The sequence below is a fragment of the Apostichopus japonicus genome, chromosome 21, assembly GCF_037975245.1.
Source record: "Apostichopus japonicus isolate 1M-3 chromosome 21, ASM3797524v1, whole genome shotgun sequence".
Lineage (NCBI taxonomy): Eukaryota > Metazoa > Echinodermata > Holothuroidea > Aspidochirotida > Stichopodidae > Apostichopus > Apostichopus japonicus.
Genome location: NC_092581.1, coordinates 17,355,958 through 17,371,661, shown reverse-complemented (window position 1 = coordinate 17,371,661; position 15,704 = coordinate 17,355,958). Strand labels below are relative to the sequence as shown.

Genomic DNA, 15,704 nt, shown 5'->3' with positions numbered 1-15,704 from the left:
TACACATCTAGTGATACCATATCGTAACCTCTGATCGTGAACTAGAGCTAATTCTGAGTGAAGATTACGATGTCGTCATGCTCGCCCAATTTCTGATACCTCCCCCAGCTTGAACCATGGAGTTTATAGCTCCATGCTTGAACCGACACTGACCATTGCGTATTAATTCTAGTTTGAGTTGACCTTGATTTCTTTCACCCAAAACACACGAAAATAATTACACACTCAAAGAATTTGCTTTTACATTTGGAATAAGACAAAGTGCAACGGACATCGTCCTCTATTTTGACCGTGAGTAACCACACACATTTTATTAAATTAATTCTTCAATTACGTGTGAAGCCTTTTTCCTTCATTAACAACTCCTACAACGTACACAGTTCATTGCGTACCAAGTGCACACACCCCAGAAAAAACGGTGGATTCTACGTGTGAGACATAGTAAAGTCATATGTTTTATCCGGAAATGCACGAGTGTTCATTCATAGAAAACTCACCATTGACAATAGTGATCTCGTTTCCTATTGGTCAAAAACAGAAAAAAGGGCGGAGTTACTAGCAACGTCACCTCAAATACGAAGGGCAACAGAGTTCATTCACCAAGTACACACAACTATTGTGACTCATCACGTGTATTCTGTGCATACACCGCACGCATTCAATATTAGTAATGGAGTTGTATACGCTCTTATCATTTACAAGTTAGTCTCCGATCGGGGAAGAGAACACGTTGTCATTTACTCTAGTATGCTGGTATTTAGAACCGACAATTTCTGGACTATTGAAATAATCGCCATATTGTGTAGCTTTTATCAATGTTATTCATTGGTGTTGACATAATATTGGTACATGTCAGCAGCTGGATTTTTGTAGTGTTGTACTGGTTTTACTCGTTTGGTGTGAGGCACTAGCCGCGAGACATTCTCAACCCACGACCTAACTGTGGTCTGTTAGACTGCTCAGAGCTGCGGTTTGGGGGCAGATTCAAGGAGTGGTTTAAATACCGATAGTTCGCGGACAGTAATCGCGCCAGCACATTGTGTCCAAGGGGAAGTACAGGAATTCCCGCCTTTTCATAACTAGTTGAAGTGAGTGGAAAAAACCACCGACTATGCATATCACACAGGAGGAACGTTACACGGCAACACGGGCTTCCCCGTTAGCCGATCCTCTAACCAAGGACAACCAAAGGAATAACCATCATATTCACAAAATGGCGGATGGCCTCCACACTCACAATAATAAAGCAAAGTCGCCTCTTCGTGGTACCATTGGTCATATCGGAGAAAGGACTCTTGTGGAAGCTTTAGCGGAATACCCGGGGGAACTTGTTCGGACAGAAAGTCCAAATTTTGTGTGTTCGGTGTTGCCCCCTCACTGGAGATGTAACAAAAGTTTACCCGTGGCTTTCAAAGTTGTTGCTCTTGGAGAAGTAAAAGATGGTACACCAGTTACCATAGCAGCAGGTAACGATGAAAATTTTTGTGCCGAACTAAGGAACTGTACCGCACTTATGAAGAACCGTGTGGCAAGATTCAATGATCTAAGATTCGTTGGGAGGTCTGGAAGAGGTAAGCTGATGTACACGCACATGTAACGTGTGGTTGTGTTTTTTTAAACCATATTTGAGCATATGTGTGTCAGTGAATTACTGTTAGTCTAGGAATTTAACCGAACGAATATATGTACTTTCGATTATGTAATTATTATGAATCAGTGTCATCCGTTAACTAATTGATCCCTTGTGATGTTGCTACAAATTTTACCTATACCGTTTTATCATGGGCTTACGTAAGTTAATTTATAAGAATTTGAATAAGATCTCTTATAATTTGACCTCTTATGATGTGATTGCACTTAAGTTACTACAGTATACCACCATAAATTTGCTGTTCAGTTTTGTTTAGTGTTGATATTCCAAATAAAGCGTATAGATCTTCTCCCCCATTTAAGATAGCAAATAACTACCGGCATTTCTTGTAGAAAGTCAAGAAAAAAAATCAGCTTTGATAGTTGTTCTAGAATACTCTGGCCGTACTGTTTTTGTAATTTGGTAATAATTGTTGCAACCGAGTCAGTTTCGCTCAAAACGCACATGCAAAACGCTATGCCGTGGAGTATGAGATACAAGCAGCCTACGAGTCGTATGACTATAGGTAGCCTAGCTGATGTTCATTGAAAAAAAAAAAACCGTGGTGTAATATTACAATTTTTCAATGAATGAGCCTTATTACAATGGGTGATCTTCTTCTTGGAAATTACGTGACTAACAATACGATCATACGGACTGGCCCACACATACGCTTCCGAGTTTGCACAACTCTTCCCACACATGAACACGGTCGAGCATGCAAGCACCCGTAACTTCTGGGATGTAGGCCGTCCTACGCTGTCAAATGCGTGGGAATTTCGCCGAATACGTTGGATTTTAAGCTAGTATAGTTGCTCCATTGAAAACCGATGTAGCGAAGCAATGGCGTGTTGACAACGACTGCAATTAATCCCCTACTCACAAAAAGAAGTTGAAAAGAGCTTGACAGGATTACGAGAGAATAGTAATAATGGCCTTCGGGGAACTAAATACTGGCTTAACACTTCTACCTCTTACACCAAGTTCACGTCTTAACAGGACTTACTAGAGGCACCAGCTGAATCATCAAATTATATGTATGAGTTTGTGATTAGCTGAAAGTTAACACTTCACGGAATTTCAGTTTTCCGCACAGGTGCGCTTGGATCGAGCTGCAATCATGGTCCAAGAAATTCTTGAAACAAGCACGTCTTGCTTTCCAATTGCCTTAAGTAGGCTTGTTCACGTTAATAACAAAATGATTAGATATATTTAATTTATATATATAAGTTAAAAGCGGTATATAGTGTCATCGTCTAGATTCGGTGAATCGTGGTTCATAGGTCATGCACCTTCCTGTTTGCATGAAATGAGTCACATCAAAACCCACAACAACACACACAATTTGATAAAATAATATATATTTTTGAAATTTGTGATTTCACTTATTTCGTTACTGTTTCATTCCATTGAAACATGTTGATACCTCTGATGTCATAAAGTCAATAATGATTGATGTGAAGCCAATTTTTTTTTATAATCCAGAAACTGAATTTTTAAACACAAATAATTTGATAAATAATTCCTTACTCGTAGATTGAAAGTAAACCATTAATTTGCAGACTTTGTTTTGCAGACTTTGTTTTGGCTTCAAATCAAAACCTTTAGAAACATATTAATTACTTCGTCGCTTCTGCTTTGTACAAATATTGGTGAAATAAAGTGACATCTTTATATTTCAAAGTACATAATCATTATTTTAGTGGACTGTCGGGAGCAATAGATAATTGTTGCAAAATGGAGCATTAATATATTATTTATAACGGTCGCCTCAACTAAATTGTCACTGAGGAAATATCAGTGTCAATGCTAATGCAGTAATAGTAATAATAATAATAATACCACAAAAGAAAAACACGCAAAAAACAACAAAACACAACACCCACACACATCCAAAAACAAAGACATAAATAACCGGCAAAGAACAAACACACTTTTGTTTCATGCAAACAAAGAAAGGCTTCATGCAGGGAACATAAAATGTTTGAAATGTGTTTACATGAATTTACGGAAATACAGCAAACACTTTTCCAAATATCTACTTACTTTCGATTCTGTGTTTTTTTGTGGATCTTGCCAAAACAGTCCATAATATTTATCAGATATATGCGACAGAGGTTATACAGTAAAAGTCACCCATTTGTTGTACCCATTACCAAAAAAAGGACCTTCACAGAGAATATTTGACATAGATCAGAATGGCGGTGACAGTATGACTTTTTTGGCGATTTTTATGAAGCTAAGAAAGATTAAAACCTGGCTATCTTTATTCTCAGTCGTAAAGACGATCTCTGTCTAGCTAGGCGTTACTATATCTTGACATCGGGTATCACATGCTGCATACCGTTATTTCTTGTATTTAGTGATATCGCATTCATTTGATTTATCCTTATTTTTTATATTTTTTTTTGATATCCCGAACATAAGTAGACTGGTTAAATACGCTACTCGTGCTATTAGGTCGGTTAGATACGATTTTACATTAATATCCAAAATTTTAATCCAGCTCATGTCACCAGGGGTGGGGGGGGCGGTCCATGGACATTGGTGTTTCGAAAATATAATATTTGGTAGGGCATTTGTGAATTGCGCGGTTAAGCTTTCAAGAATTTATAGGATCTATAATGGAAAGAAAAGTTAGTCAAATGGATGGATCCGAAATGGTTAAACTATTTGTGTGGACTATTCATAAGAAATATATGTTTTCTTCTAATGTGTAAAAAGTTGTATTTTATTTTAATAATAGTTTTGTTTGAGAGGGTGGGGGCGCGGGAAGGAGCGAACGTTATCCCGGCTTCAGTAAAAACGGTATGTATCATGCGGCATATAAATTCTGACTTCCTTAACGAACTTGTGATTGCGGGACAGCAACCGCGGCCTGCGGTAGGATAACCTTGACTTAATCGGTAAATTTGGCCGCAGATCTATATATAGTCAAATCACGATCATTGCAACAGCAACTTACATATACACAATGTATTATAAGGCCGTAACCATATCATAGCTTGGCGGTAAGCATTCAGTATTAGCCACATATTATTATCCGCGCAATCAAGAATTCAAGATCGTTTGACCGATTTATATAAACTTGAATGAAAAGAGACAATATATCGTACAGGTATACTGCGGACATCAACGCATTAACTAAATCCGTATCTCTTGCCGATAATCTGGCCCTCTTGCTCACTAAAGCGCAGTATAGATTACAACAACTTGTTTACGTAACTAGTTCCGACGAAAAACAGAACAATAAAATCAAGTTAATGGCGTAAAGCCGACGATCCTCGGCCTTGATAACTTATAAATTGTCCGGGAATAACAACTTTCCGACAACTTTTGATGACGGCAAATTGTAGATAATGAATAAAATCAGAAAGCAAAATGTTAAACAACCTTGTAAATTCACCATGGCTTAAGGAGGCTTGTTTTTTTTCCACCTAAACTTAACAGAAACGAATACTTTAAAAATCGTTTTCTTGATCCTCTGCCCGAACTTATCCTTTTTTTTCTTTCTTCAAATAACGCTATAGCTGTCACAACGCAAACCATAACAAGAACAGAATGACATCGCATTTTCCAAGATCATCCATTCATTGTTTCTTTCTATAATACTGAAAATTTCGTTTTCAAAAGAAATGTCAAATCGATGGATAAATTCAATAACATTTTTTGTAACGTAGGTGTAAGAATGCTTCAAAATAATAAATATATTCTTTTGTACTTTCGTTATCGTGAAATATTCATAGTCGCATTTATATTTGTGAGGGATTGAGGGTCGCCGACTCTTAACCTACGATAATTAATTAAGACGTCACGTTACAATACGGCTTTTAACAAAGGCTACGTATACCACCACCGTCGCAATTTAAACAAAATATTTGCATTGACTGAATCGAAAACATCTATTTGGTAGGAGTTGTTTGTTTACGTATGAATACTTAAATCTTAAACTTAACTTGGACCGATACTGTTAACCTCTCTTTATCTACTCGTGTCAACAAAACCGGGAACACGATTTCTTGACCAAACACTCCACAAGTTCGCCCCGTTTGCCCTTCGGAAGTTGTTTATAAAGTTTAAGACTCCATAAAGTCAATAAAGGAAGGAAAAAACAACAAGAAAACAACAAGCTATAGGAAATAAGAAAGCCAGTTAAAAACGGACACGATTAAGTGCGCAAGTAATTAACTAATTTATATCATACAAGATTACACTTCGGTAACTGACCAAAATTCAATGAAATATTTATTCCTAAGTTGCTTGCTATCTGTTTACTACAATTAATTATAATCTGTGTTTATACTAACATTATTAATGGGAGATAAAAGTGAAAGAAGACCACATTTTGTCTTCGAATGTTCCATGGTTAAGGTTACATTTATTTTTCCTCATTTCCTTAAATTCGATTTGTGAACTTTTAGATATTCAGAAAAAGAAAGATGAAATAAAAAAAAAAAGAAGTTAAAAAAAAATCAACCAGTTTGCTCTGTTGTCTGCAAACAATTGATATAAGAAAACAAGGTTTCTTTTGTAAATTACAGATTTAAATGATAATGAAAAGTCAGTTGATTAGCACTCTGTAACTCATAAATTATGATTAGATATCTTCTTGTTCCTGATTTGTTGATTGTTTCTTAATTGTTTTTGTTGTTGTTTTTCGTTTTGCAGGTAAAAGCTTATCTTTGATGATAACAGTTCAAACCAACCCTCCTCAGGTAGCCTGTTACAACCGTGCAATAAAAGTAACCGTTGATGGGCCAAGAGAACCCAGAAGTAAGTAAAAACTGACAAAATGAATATCTACTTTTTTAACTTTTTTAAGACATTTGTGGAAAACTGCTGAAGCATGAAAATATGGTTTCAATTATATTATAACATTTCAATTTCAAATTCGTTTGAAATGTACCTGAAAAGAAATTACAACAATGTTAACTGAATGTATTCGCCAAATAAACAATTTAGCAAAGAAAAAATTGATAAAATAGAAGACTGCACATTGATTGACTTACTTTGAAAGAATATCTTGAATTAGAACTAATCATCATAGGAAAATAAAATACTAAAATAGTATATAAGGCCTAATATAGCAGAATATAAGTGAATTATTCTTGATTGTGGTGGTGTTCATGAAGTTCTAACTAACCTATTGTAAAACTACTTTAATGTATATATATACTCATCCAATCTCTTTCTTTCCATTTTTTCTATAATATTTTAATTTCTGAGACTGGCTCATTCATTCCTTTGACCCGGCTGGGACTGGTGTATTGAGTTGTTTTCGTTAATCAGGATAACTTATTGTGTTTCTCTTTTTGACGTTAATCAGAGTAAATGTATTAGCTTTCTTAGGATAATCATTTCTTTTCTGTTTCATTTCCTTCTCGAGTTGTCATTATTAACTTTATTGTTTTCATATTTATCCTGTGTCAACACTCCACAGTCTGAAAAATGAAAAAAAAAATGAAAATGTTTGATTTCCTTTTAGAATGTAATAAATAAAGTTGTGTTCTGTGCCAAAGGTCTGAATCTGTGAATAAGTTATCTCAATGATATTTTGTTTACAGAAAATGTTGAGTTTTGTTCAAAATTTGGTCGATTAATTTTTGTTGTGATAAATTGCTTCGAAAAATTCAGTGTCTGTGCAAAATAATTACTCGTTTGATTCAACCCTAAGTTTCTAATTGATTAGCATATCTTTTGCATATAAACATTTGCATATTTGACATCATGCACAATAAGATAGCTTCAGGTTTAGCACAGCTTTTTTTTTAAACTGTTATTAATTGTCATCATCACATTATTCCTGAACGCTTTAAAACCGATATTATGCACTAAAGTAAAATAGCTTTGCTATGAGCATGGTAGATAAATGAAAAAAAAAATCCCTGCATGTTCAAATAATAATAAAAACACCCCAAAAAAGAACCAAAAAAAAGAAGGAAAGTCAACTAATTTTATTTTATTGTCTCCTTGAACTTGTGTTAAATATAACCAGAGGTAAAGTCAAATTTTTACAATAATTTACAGATTTTCAGCAGATTTCTTACTTGTTTTTGATCAGCTTCTCGTTTGAATTTCTTCCCTTTCACTTGCTATAACTGTAATAATAAACAATACCAACAATTTCACCGTTTTCATGTTTGTGCAAACAAAGCTTGACTATTTGTTGTTATGTGTTCCTAAAATTGCCACAAAAACAAAAAGAGAAAAAAAAATGATACCTATCCCCCACCCCCATCCACCCCAAACAATCAAGGTTATTACTTAGAAAGCAAGACAAAAATATGGCAAGATTGATGATACACAGCTCTTGTGATGTATTAAAGTCAATAATATGGTTTTTCCCATTTTCTTATGATTCATTTCAAATGTTTCCAGAGTCATCAAAATTGGCAACAAAGCTTAGTATTTGCAAAGCACAAGTTCAAAGTAAAGTTTGGTTCCACCCAACAAGTTTAGATGTCTCTGTTAATTTCAGGTATATACAGTTATAAAAGTTATAAAGAAGAAAGAACTTGAGAAATACTTTTTCGGTTTATGTGGCAGACATGTTTATAACTTTTTCTTCCCCTGAATAAATTTTCTCCAATCTTCCGAAATTCTTCCCCAAAAGAGTGCTGCGGTTCTGTAAGGAGAGCTTTCTGTAATTGTTATCAAATGTAGAGTGCTTCTTAGATCGGTTTTAAATGAAAGAAAAAATGAAAAATAAATGTGACTGCAATATGTACCACAAATTAACCTAGGCTTATAATTATTATCACATGGGTTTACTAATATATTTCCCAGAATTGATCAAGTCATCTCAGACTTCATTTCATAACCAAATTTTAATCTTCCCTCAGGGAATGGAAAAAAACTAACCCACCCCGGAATTTACTCAGATCTCAGTGATGTCCATGGCGCCAAATGGCTTCAGAATAACGTGCTTTCTCGATTTTCCCAAAATGGTATTTATTATTCATTTGAACCTTCTTTTGTTTTCACTTCATTGTAGAGTCGATTACCACATTTTTGCATGCCGAGTTCTGTTAATTAACACTATCTACTACTTAACGTCTTAACGTCGGTCTTTTAGGTTTAGAAAAATATTCCCCTGCTCTTCACTGGAACTAATTAAAAACCTCACTAATCAATCTGCTAACTTTTTATGTCTTAGTTTACATTAATCGGTTCTGGATGACAAAACTCTCCTTTGAATTTAAGACAAGGGTCTTGAAAGTTTGAAGAAGTATAAATTTCTCTATTGAAAATTGACATTTGAATATGAAATAACATGTTCACTTTGCATGCAGCTAGAACTAAACCTAAAAGTTGGATTAAGTTATGGTATCGGCAGATCTGCTTAAACGATGATTAGATGCTTTGCTAATTCAGGTTTATGTATGCAAACACACTTAATCTCCGAGTAGTACGTAGGCCATTAAGGCTGTACATGGTGATGTTTTCATAACATCCCTGACCAGTGAGACATTGAACATTGGTGAATTGTGGGTTCTGGGTGTTTCAGGTGGAATCCAGTCCTGGCTACTACTTTATTTAATGTATTTGAATCCTCTTGTAATCTCTCTGTCATCTATTCTTATGCAGTGTCATCTATTTATAGCTTACCTAAAAATTCAGTCTCTGACTACTTCTTGTTCTCCTCAAATTATCAAGAAAATATCAGAATTTAGGCTACGTTCATCCGGGATACAGCATAAATAATGTATTATAAAGAAAATCCATGCGTACCACAAAAGAAAATATTATTACAAAAGCAGAGATATAAGATATGATTCATAATTGATTAATAAGGAGTTATGTTTTAGAATATATATATATACCGCCTCAGGTATATTGCGCTATATAAGAATCTATTATTGTTATTATTACTATTTTATTATTATTATATTTATTTATACATGAACATGCTTCATAGTGCAAGAACAGGTTACCCAACAGCAAGTTTCTTCTAATTGGCTGGTGACCAAATTGGGAGAACTAACTTCTGGTCCCTGCCAGCTCACAAGAGAACCCCTAAGCCACATGGCATGACCCCATTTGCATAGTAAAGGTCACTGACCAATGATCATGTGAGGATGTTATACAGGGCTGCCAATGGTTTTATGATTGAGTAGAAGGAAGAAATACTTGTGGTTTGAACAAGTACTATTACAGATTCAAACTAGACAGATTTGATATTTCTTTCCTAATATACTAAGTACACCTGTTTTAAAGCTAGTATGAATGATTGAGGCTGAAAAACCAACAATTGAACTAGTCTGACCAGTACAGTAGGGCTAACCAGGGGTGAGCAGTGCAGTAGGGCTGACCTGGGGTGAGCTGGTCTAAAAGGTGTCCATCCTCAAATTGTCTGATGTTGTTGATAATCTGTGTTTGTAAACTGGATCTTTACATGGCAGCTTGTTGTTGTTGTTGTTGTTGTTGTTGTTGTCAGTAGCCACATAGATATATCTTTAGTTTGGTGATGGAGCATCTAAATATTCTGGACTATTCCATGTCTTGGTCTAAGTGGTAATCCAATGCCAAAATTTTTCCCTGTTTATAATTTAATGTTCTCATACCAAACATTTCTTTTCTATACTAACTAACAAGTAGGAATCAGGGCTGAAATTGTTCTAAGACTAAATTGTACATTTGATCATGAGGAAATTCTTGACAGTGTTTTTGTTCAAAATTTATTTTGATTAAATCGGAACTGAAGATAAATGGCCTAAATATGCAAACAGTCTCAAGCTGATAACCGATGATGAAAAACAACAAACCTGTATCGTGGAAAAAAAGAGAAGAAAAAAAAATGTTGTGTTATGATAATAAGTAGCGTTAATTAATTTAAATTAATCCCACAACCTTCGTGCATGACAGTGCATGAAGATATCGACCAATGACATTCCTGGCAGGTGTTATCCTTCCTCGTCAAATACATTACTAATTTTAGATTTGACATTTTGATATTTTCCTCAAAACCATTTTATCTTGAAAATGAGCATTTGAAGAAGACCAGTTAGAAGCTGTAAAAAGAATGGGATTGAAAGAGGCCGCTGTGGCATGGGACATATTATCCTCCTCAGTTTGGCTGAATCTTTAAAAGGAATAGGATTGAAAGAGGCCGCTGTGGCATGGGACATAATATCCTCCTCAGTTTTTGGCTCAGCCTGACATCCAAGGGTGATTTTTATTCATCCCATAAATCATCGGTTCCCATCTTCCCTCTCTACACATCAGCTCTCCAGAAGTATGAGCTGGGTATCTCCTTAGAGCTTCCATATATAGACGGCAGTCGCTATTGGAGTAGAATGCAATTTGATTGGTCGGAATATCGAGAGTTCCTGGAAATGGAGAAACCACAGTGACATGGCAGGGGTTAAAAGTCCAAGCTGATTTTAGCTGCATATTATGGTGATAGTTATTAATGCTGCAGTGCATTGCTGCTGTCTTGCTGTATGTTCCAGTGACTGTGTGTGTATGTGTGTGTCTCATTCCCATGAGGTAGTACAGTACTAGTATGTGAAGGGCTGTTGCCATTTAGGGGTGTGGTAGAGGAAGATGGCAATTTCAATTTCTAGTACATGATTTACATTCAGCTTTGATGTGTTATCTCACATCTCTTCAGAATGGTTAAGAGTTACAGGATATATGTACGTGGCAGTAGCTATTTTTGAAAAACCAATAAAAATCATGTGAATAGTAAAAGTACTATTCATCATTGTTATAGACATAGACAGTTAACCTTTGTGCACTGACCTGTAAAATTTGTTAAAGGGAAGGGAAAAAAATTAGTCCTGTAGAAGTAAAATCTGAATAAAACAGCCAAAAAAAAAGGAAGCCTTAATGGAAGCAAAACAAACTTTGATGAAGAGAAGTGCTAAATTGTTATTAGCAAACAGGGAATTGATCTCTAGCAACTGTAGAAACAATCAAAAACTGCATGGTGTGACCTTAAGGTCAGTCATACATTGTAAAAAAAAAAAAAAGGGTAAAACGAAACAAAGAAATTAAAAGAACTGGATTATTATCTCGCTCTATTCCTAGTAGCTTATCAGAGTGTGGAGGTGACCGGTCACTAAAAATGGGAGAGTGACTAAAGTGAATTTATGAGTAGGTGTAGTGTTTGCATGGCCTTGGCCTGGTCGAAAGAGAGAGGTTGTAGAGATATAGGCCAGTTCCTGTTGGACAAGCTGTTAGGATAAACAAATGCAAGCTGGGATTTGATGACTTTAGGTTCAAGATCATATGGAATAAATTTCAGCTCACTATGAAGGAGAGAGGGATAGAGAGAGAGAGAGAGGGGTGAACTTTGGTATAAATATATCATTGACTGATGTTAATAGCATTCAGGGTTGTTCTACTGGATATTTATATTTTTTTTATATAATAGTAACATACATAGAGCATAGACATTTGACAAGTGTAGCTAATTTGTGACGGGATGTTATTTATTATTGAATAGTGCATTAAAACATTGATCAGAACAAGGTGCTTCTAAGAATTGTGCAAAATCAGCAAGAAAATGAAAATTGTGGAAGAAGTAAACAGTCTTTGAATTTCCTCTAATATGTTATAGGTTCTTGCAATTTAGCATCTAGTAAAATGAAAACTTGACAAAAAGCTTTGTTATTGTGTCTCTATTTGCCAGAGTATAGTCATATCACATGCGTTTTAAATAAACACACCATTAAACAAGTAATTTCCCCCAAAAAATATGCAGTCATGGTGATAAATCACTTTTTTTCACTTGTTCTTTTGTAAATTAATTTACTTTCTCTGTAAAGCGCTTTGAGCAGTAACTTTTGTTTACTGATTTGGCGCTATATAAGTCTCATTTATTATTATTATTATCATTATTATTATTATAAATGTTATAAACATATTACAAGCAAATGGAAGAAAACTAAGGTGAATATTTAAGAAATTCCTTTCCTTTATGAAACACGAAGGAGGGAATAGTACAGGGCAATAGCAAATTGGCAAATATGTAAAGAAACATTATAGATTTAGAATCTGTTTGGTAGTTATCGGAACGGTTCCCAATAAAGCAGCCTCCAGTTAATGTTACGAATTTGTAAATAAAAGTTAACATACACAACTGCATACATCTACATATGAATTATTACACTAAATTACAGACTTTGTATTTATAATGTAGCACCGTCACTAAACAATTGATTTTGTTGATTTTAGGATATCTTTCAAAATACATATTTTATTTTGGAAGGGGGAGGGGGGGGGGGGGAGGGTGTGTAGGCTGATAAGGTATTAAACCAGTGTATGTAGTCTGCATGCATGGTCTGAAACTTGCTCTATAACAAGTAGTCCATCAATCACAAAGATGATCAAAGTGGTATTGTCCACTAATCAGTAATAAAACCAGTCATTTATAGCATAGCAGTTAATTACTACAAATGAATTCTCCATTGAAACAAATAAAGGCTGTGATAATATATTATGAGCATGTAGGATGTTTCCATACTGCACTGTCATGTCTCTGAACTAGAAATTCAAGAATTAATTATGATGGAGAACCCAAATGTCAGTAGATTTAAGTTTCTTTCCCTTTTGGTCGCTCACTGTGTAGTGTGTTCAGTACTGTAGATGGTGATTTATGTCATAACTGGCTTAGTACACCACAGTTTATGTAATGTGCAGAGAAACCTACACAATACTTCATTATGTTGCTGCCTATATATAGCCTATACAACAGTCTAGCCTTATACCTAAACCACCAAGTGTAAGGCCATGCAATTGTGGTGTTCTTGTTTTATGTCAATTAATCCCCCCTGTTTGACAAGTTTATCAGGGACTTTTTTTTTCCATAGCCATAGGCATTTTTGACCATATGCAGGAATGAGTGGTCAAATGGCCTTGGCCTGGCTACTACTGGTCAGATTCTGACAGCTAGTAGTAAAAGTTGTTAGCCTTGGCAGTGTTGCCAAGGACATTATGCAGATGTGGATAGGGTATTGTCAACAAACATGGTACAGCATGATCAACAAATAAACTTGATTTAATGGCAGAAAGAATAGGGTGAAAATTAAGGATGGAATTTTATGGGCAGTTGATGAAAGTCCAGAGGTTCTCTAATCTGGAACCGGTTTTTCAGAGCTGTTTCTCTAGATTTTGGCCGGGGTGCTGTAACTTGCAGGGATCCTAAAATAAAATTTTCTACGAAAAAACAAAACATGAATGTGGACCGAAAAGCTGCTCATAGTTATTGTTCAGTAGTGGGTCAGAAAAGAAGCGAAGGTTGAGGGTGTGGTTTTGAAATTTGAAGATCACAGACTCAAAATCGATCAGTGTTTAAAAGTACTTTAAAGTGCTCTTTCATTCTCATACAAGAAGTGCATGGATGCATATTTTCATCACAATATGCCGCAGTTGCTCTGTTGATGTTGTTGCTTTTGGGTTGTTAAGAAAGTTTCAGGTCACTTCCACGTCTTAGAGATCAAAGTTTATAAGTTACAGATCTCTATGGGCGCACTCTCACGACACTTGAAACGATTGGTTAATTACAAAAGTCGTTAATATTCAGTGCTGTTCAGGTAGTTTGCTTAATTGATTTGCTTTGTAGTATTTAATGTCAAAGGTTACTGTTTTAGTATAGTGTCACAGATTGTATGAGCCTCAGTTTTACAACCATTCCGTGCTCTGTATTTTCCAATTTGCCAGTCCAAGGTCTACGACAACAAAACTGTCAGTAGACTTTGAATAAAAAAATTACACTTTCATAAAGTTAGCTGTAGAATTTAGCTCGCTCAGAGACTTTTGAAATATTTATGAAAACAATTTTAATTATATCGCATTTCTTAACCACAGAAAGCCATAAGAAAGAAATATTTTGTAATTGTGATTCCATCTCTCAGTAGAATAAAAGTCCTTGATATTAATATTTTGAAAAGTTTTTTTGAAATATGGACATAAAGCAATTGATCGTTGAAGCTTTGTTAAGGTTTCACGCACTAGTGGGTTGAAAGACCTAACAGCCTGAGAGTGATAACAAACGGAATTGCAATAAACGGGAACCATTTGGTTTGGTAGGCTTTCTTTGTAATGAAAACATTCAAGGAAACAAGTTGGATTGAACCTTAGCCAAATTGTTCCGATGAATTGATACAATCAATTTCACTTCAGCTTCATAAGTAAGTCACCCCACTCGTGGACAGATAATCGGAATATTGTCGATAGATAGCTGGAAAAGTAATTAGCCTTGTAATTTACTTAGTTTAAAATTTGCTTATAAGGTATAAAAATATAAAAATAGTTTGAATGATTGCTGCATTGCACAACTACACATTGTGTGTAGTTTTAAATAATTTTGATAAACAATGCCAGAATTTGTTACATTCTCGTATGGTGAACTTTGTCCTGAATTTTGATGTGTTAAGTTGATGGAATTCACTATACCTACAGGAAGTGGCTGGTCTAGACTAATTCATCTTTAAGAAAAGAGCAAAAATCTGTCGCAAGTTAACAAAGAAAGAAAAGTTATTGCAGAGTAGGACAACATCCTGTGAGTCAGAGAAAATTATTTTGAAGGTAGAATTGACTGGAGGGGGGTTACTGCTGGTCATCAAAATGTGTGCCCTTATTCACTCATATGGGGCTCAGTAGAGCATGAGATGTACCCCACTGAGCACCCATTGATCAAACCGATTGCCTCCCTTTTCAACTGCAGCTTCCGTGCCCGACCAATACAAAGAGAGTATTGATTAAAAGCTTGAGCCGGTTGCAATGAAATTGGTGAATATGAATAGGTTAGCAGGAAATGGGCAAGTCAACTGTTAAGTATCAAGCTGGAATTGTTGAAAGATAATAAAAAAAATAAGAGGATTTGTCATTTGAACCAGTGGCACACAGATGTCACAGTGAATATGGGAGGGGTGTTTAATATATCTACTTCCATTGCTTACTAAAAGGTGAGGAGGGTGAACTAGGTGTTAGACATTCTAATATGTGATTACTACATTGCTCTTACACATGTTAAACAGGGAGAGCCCTGGTTATATCCAGGCAGGCAGTCTCTGCTGCTAGTGGCATACTACTAAGTACTTGAATCTGGTAATACACACTTAGGAGT

The 15,704-nt window shown here is 35.3% G+C and overlaps 1 protein-coding gene across 3 annotated transcripts in view; it reads left to right on the top strand.

Annotated features, from left to right (window-relative positions):
• The first annotated feature begins 680 nt into the window (after positions 1-680).
• Positions 681-15,704, top strand: part of LOC139963102 (runt-related transcription factor 1-like) — a 29,267-nt gene continuing 14,243 nt past the window's right edge. The window contains exons 1-3 of one of the 3 annotated variants that reach the window (XM_071963618.1): positions 681-1,571; positions 6,299-6,403; positions 8,473-8,577. In XM_071963618.1, coding sequence (XP_071819719.1) covers positions 1,112-1,571; positions 6,299-6,403; positions 8,473-8,577 — 670 coding nt within the window. In that variant the 5' untranslated portion in view covers positions 681-1,111. The remainder of the gene's footprint in view (positions 1,572-6,298; positions 6,404-8,472; positions 8,578-15,704) is intronic. The other 2 variants (XM_071963615.1, XM_071963616.1) reach the window with 2 other exon arrangements.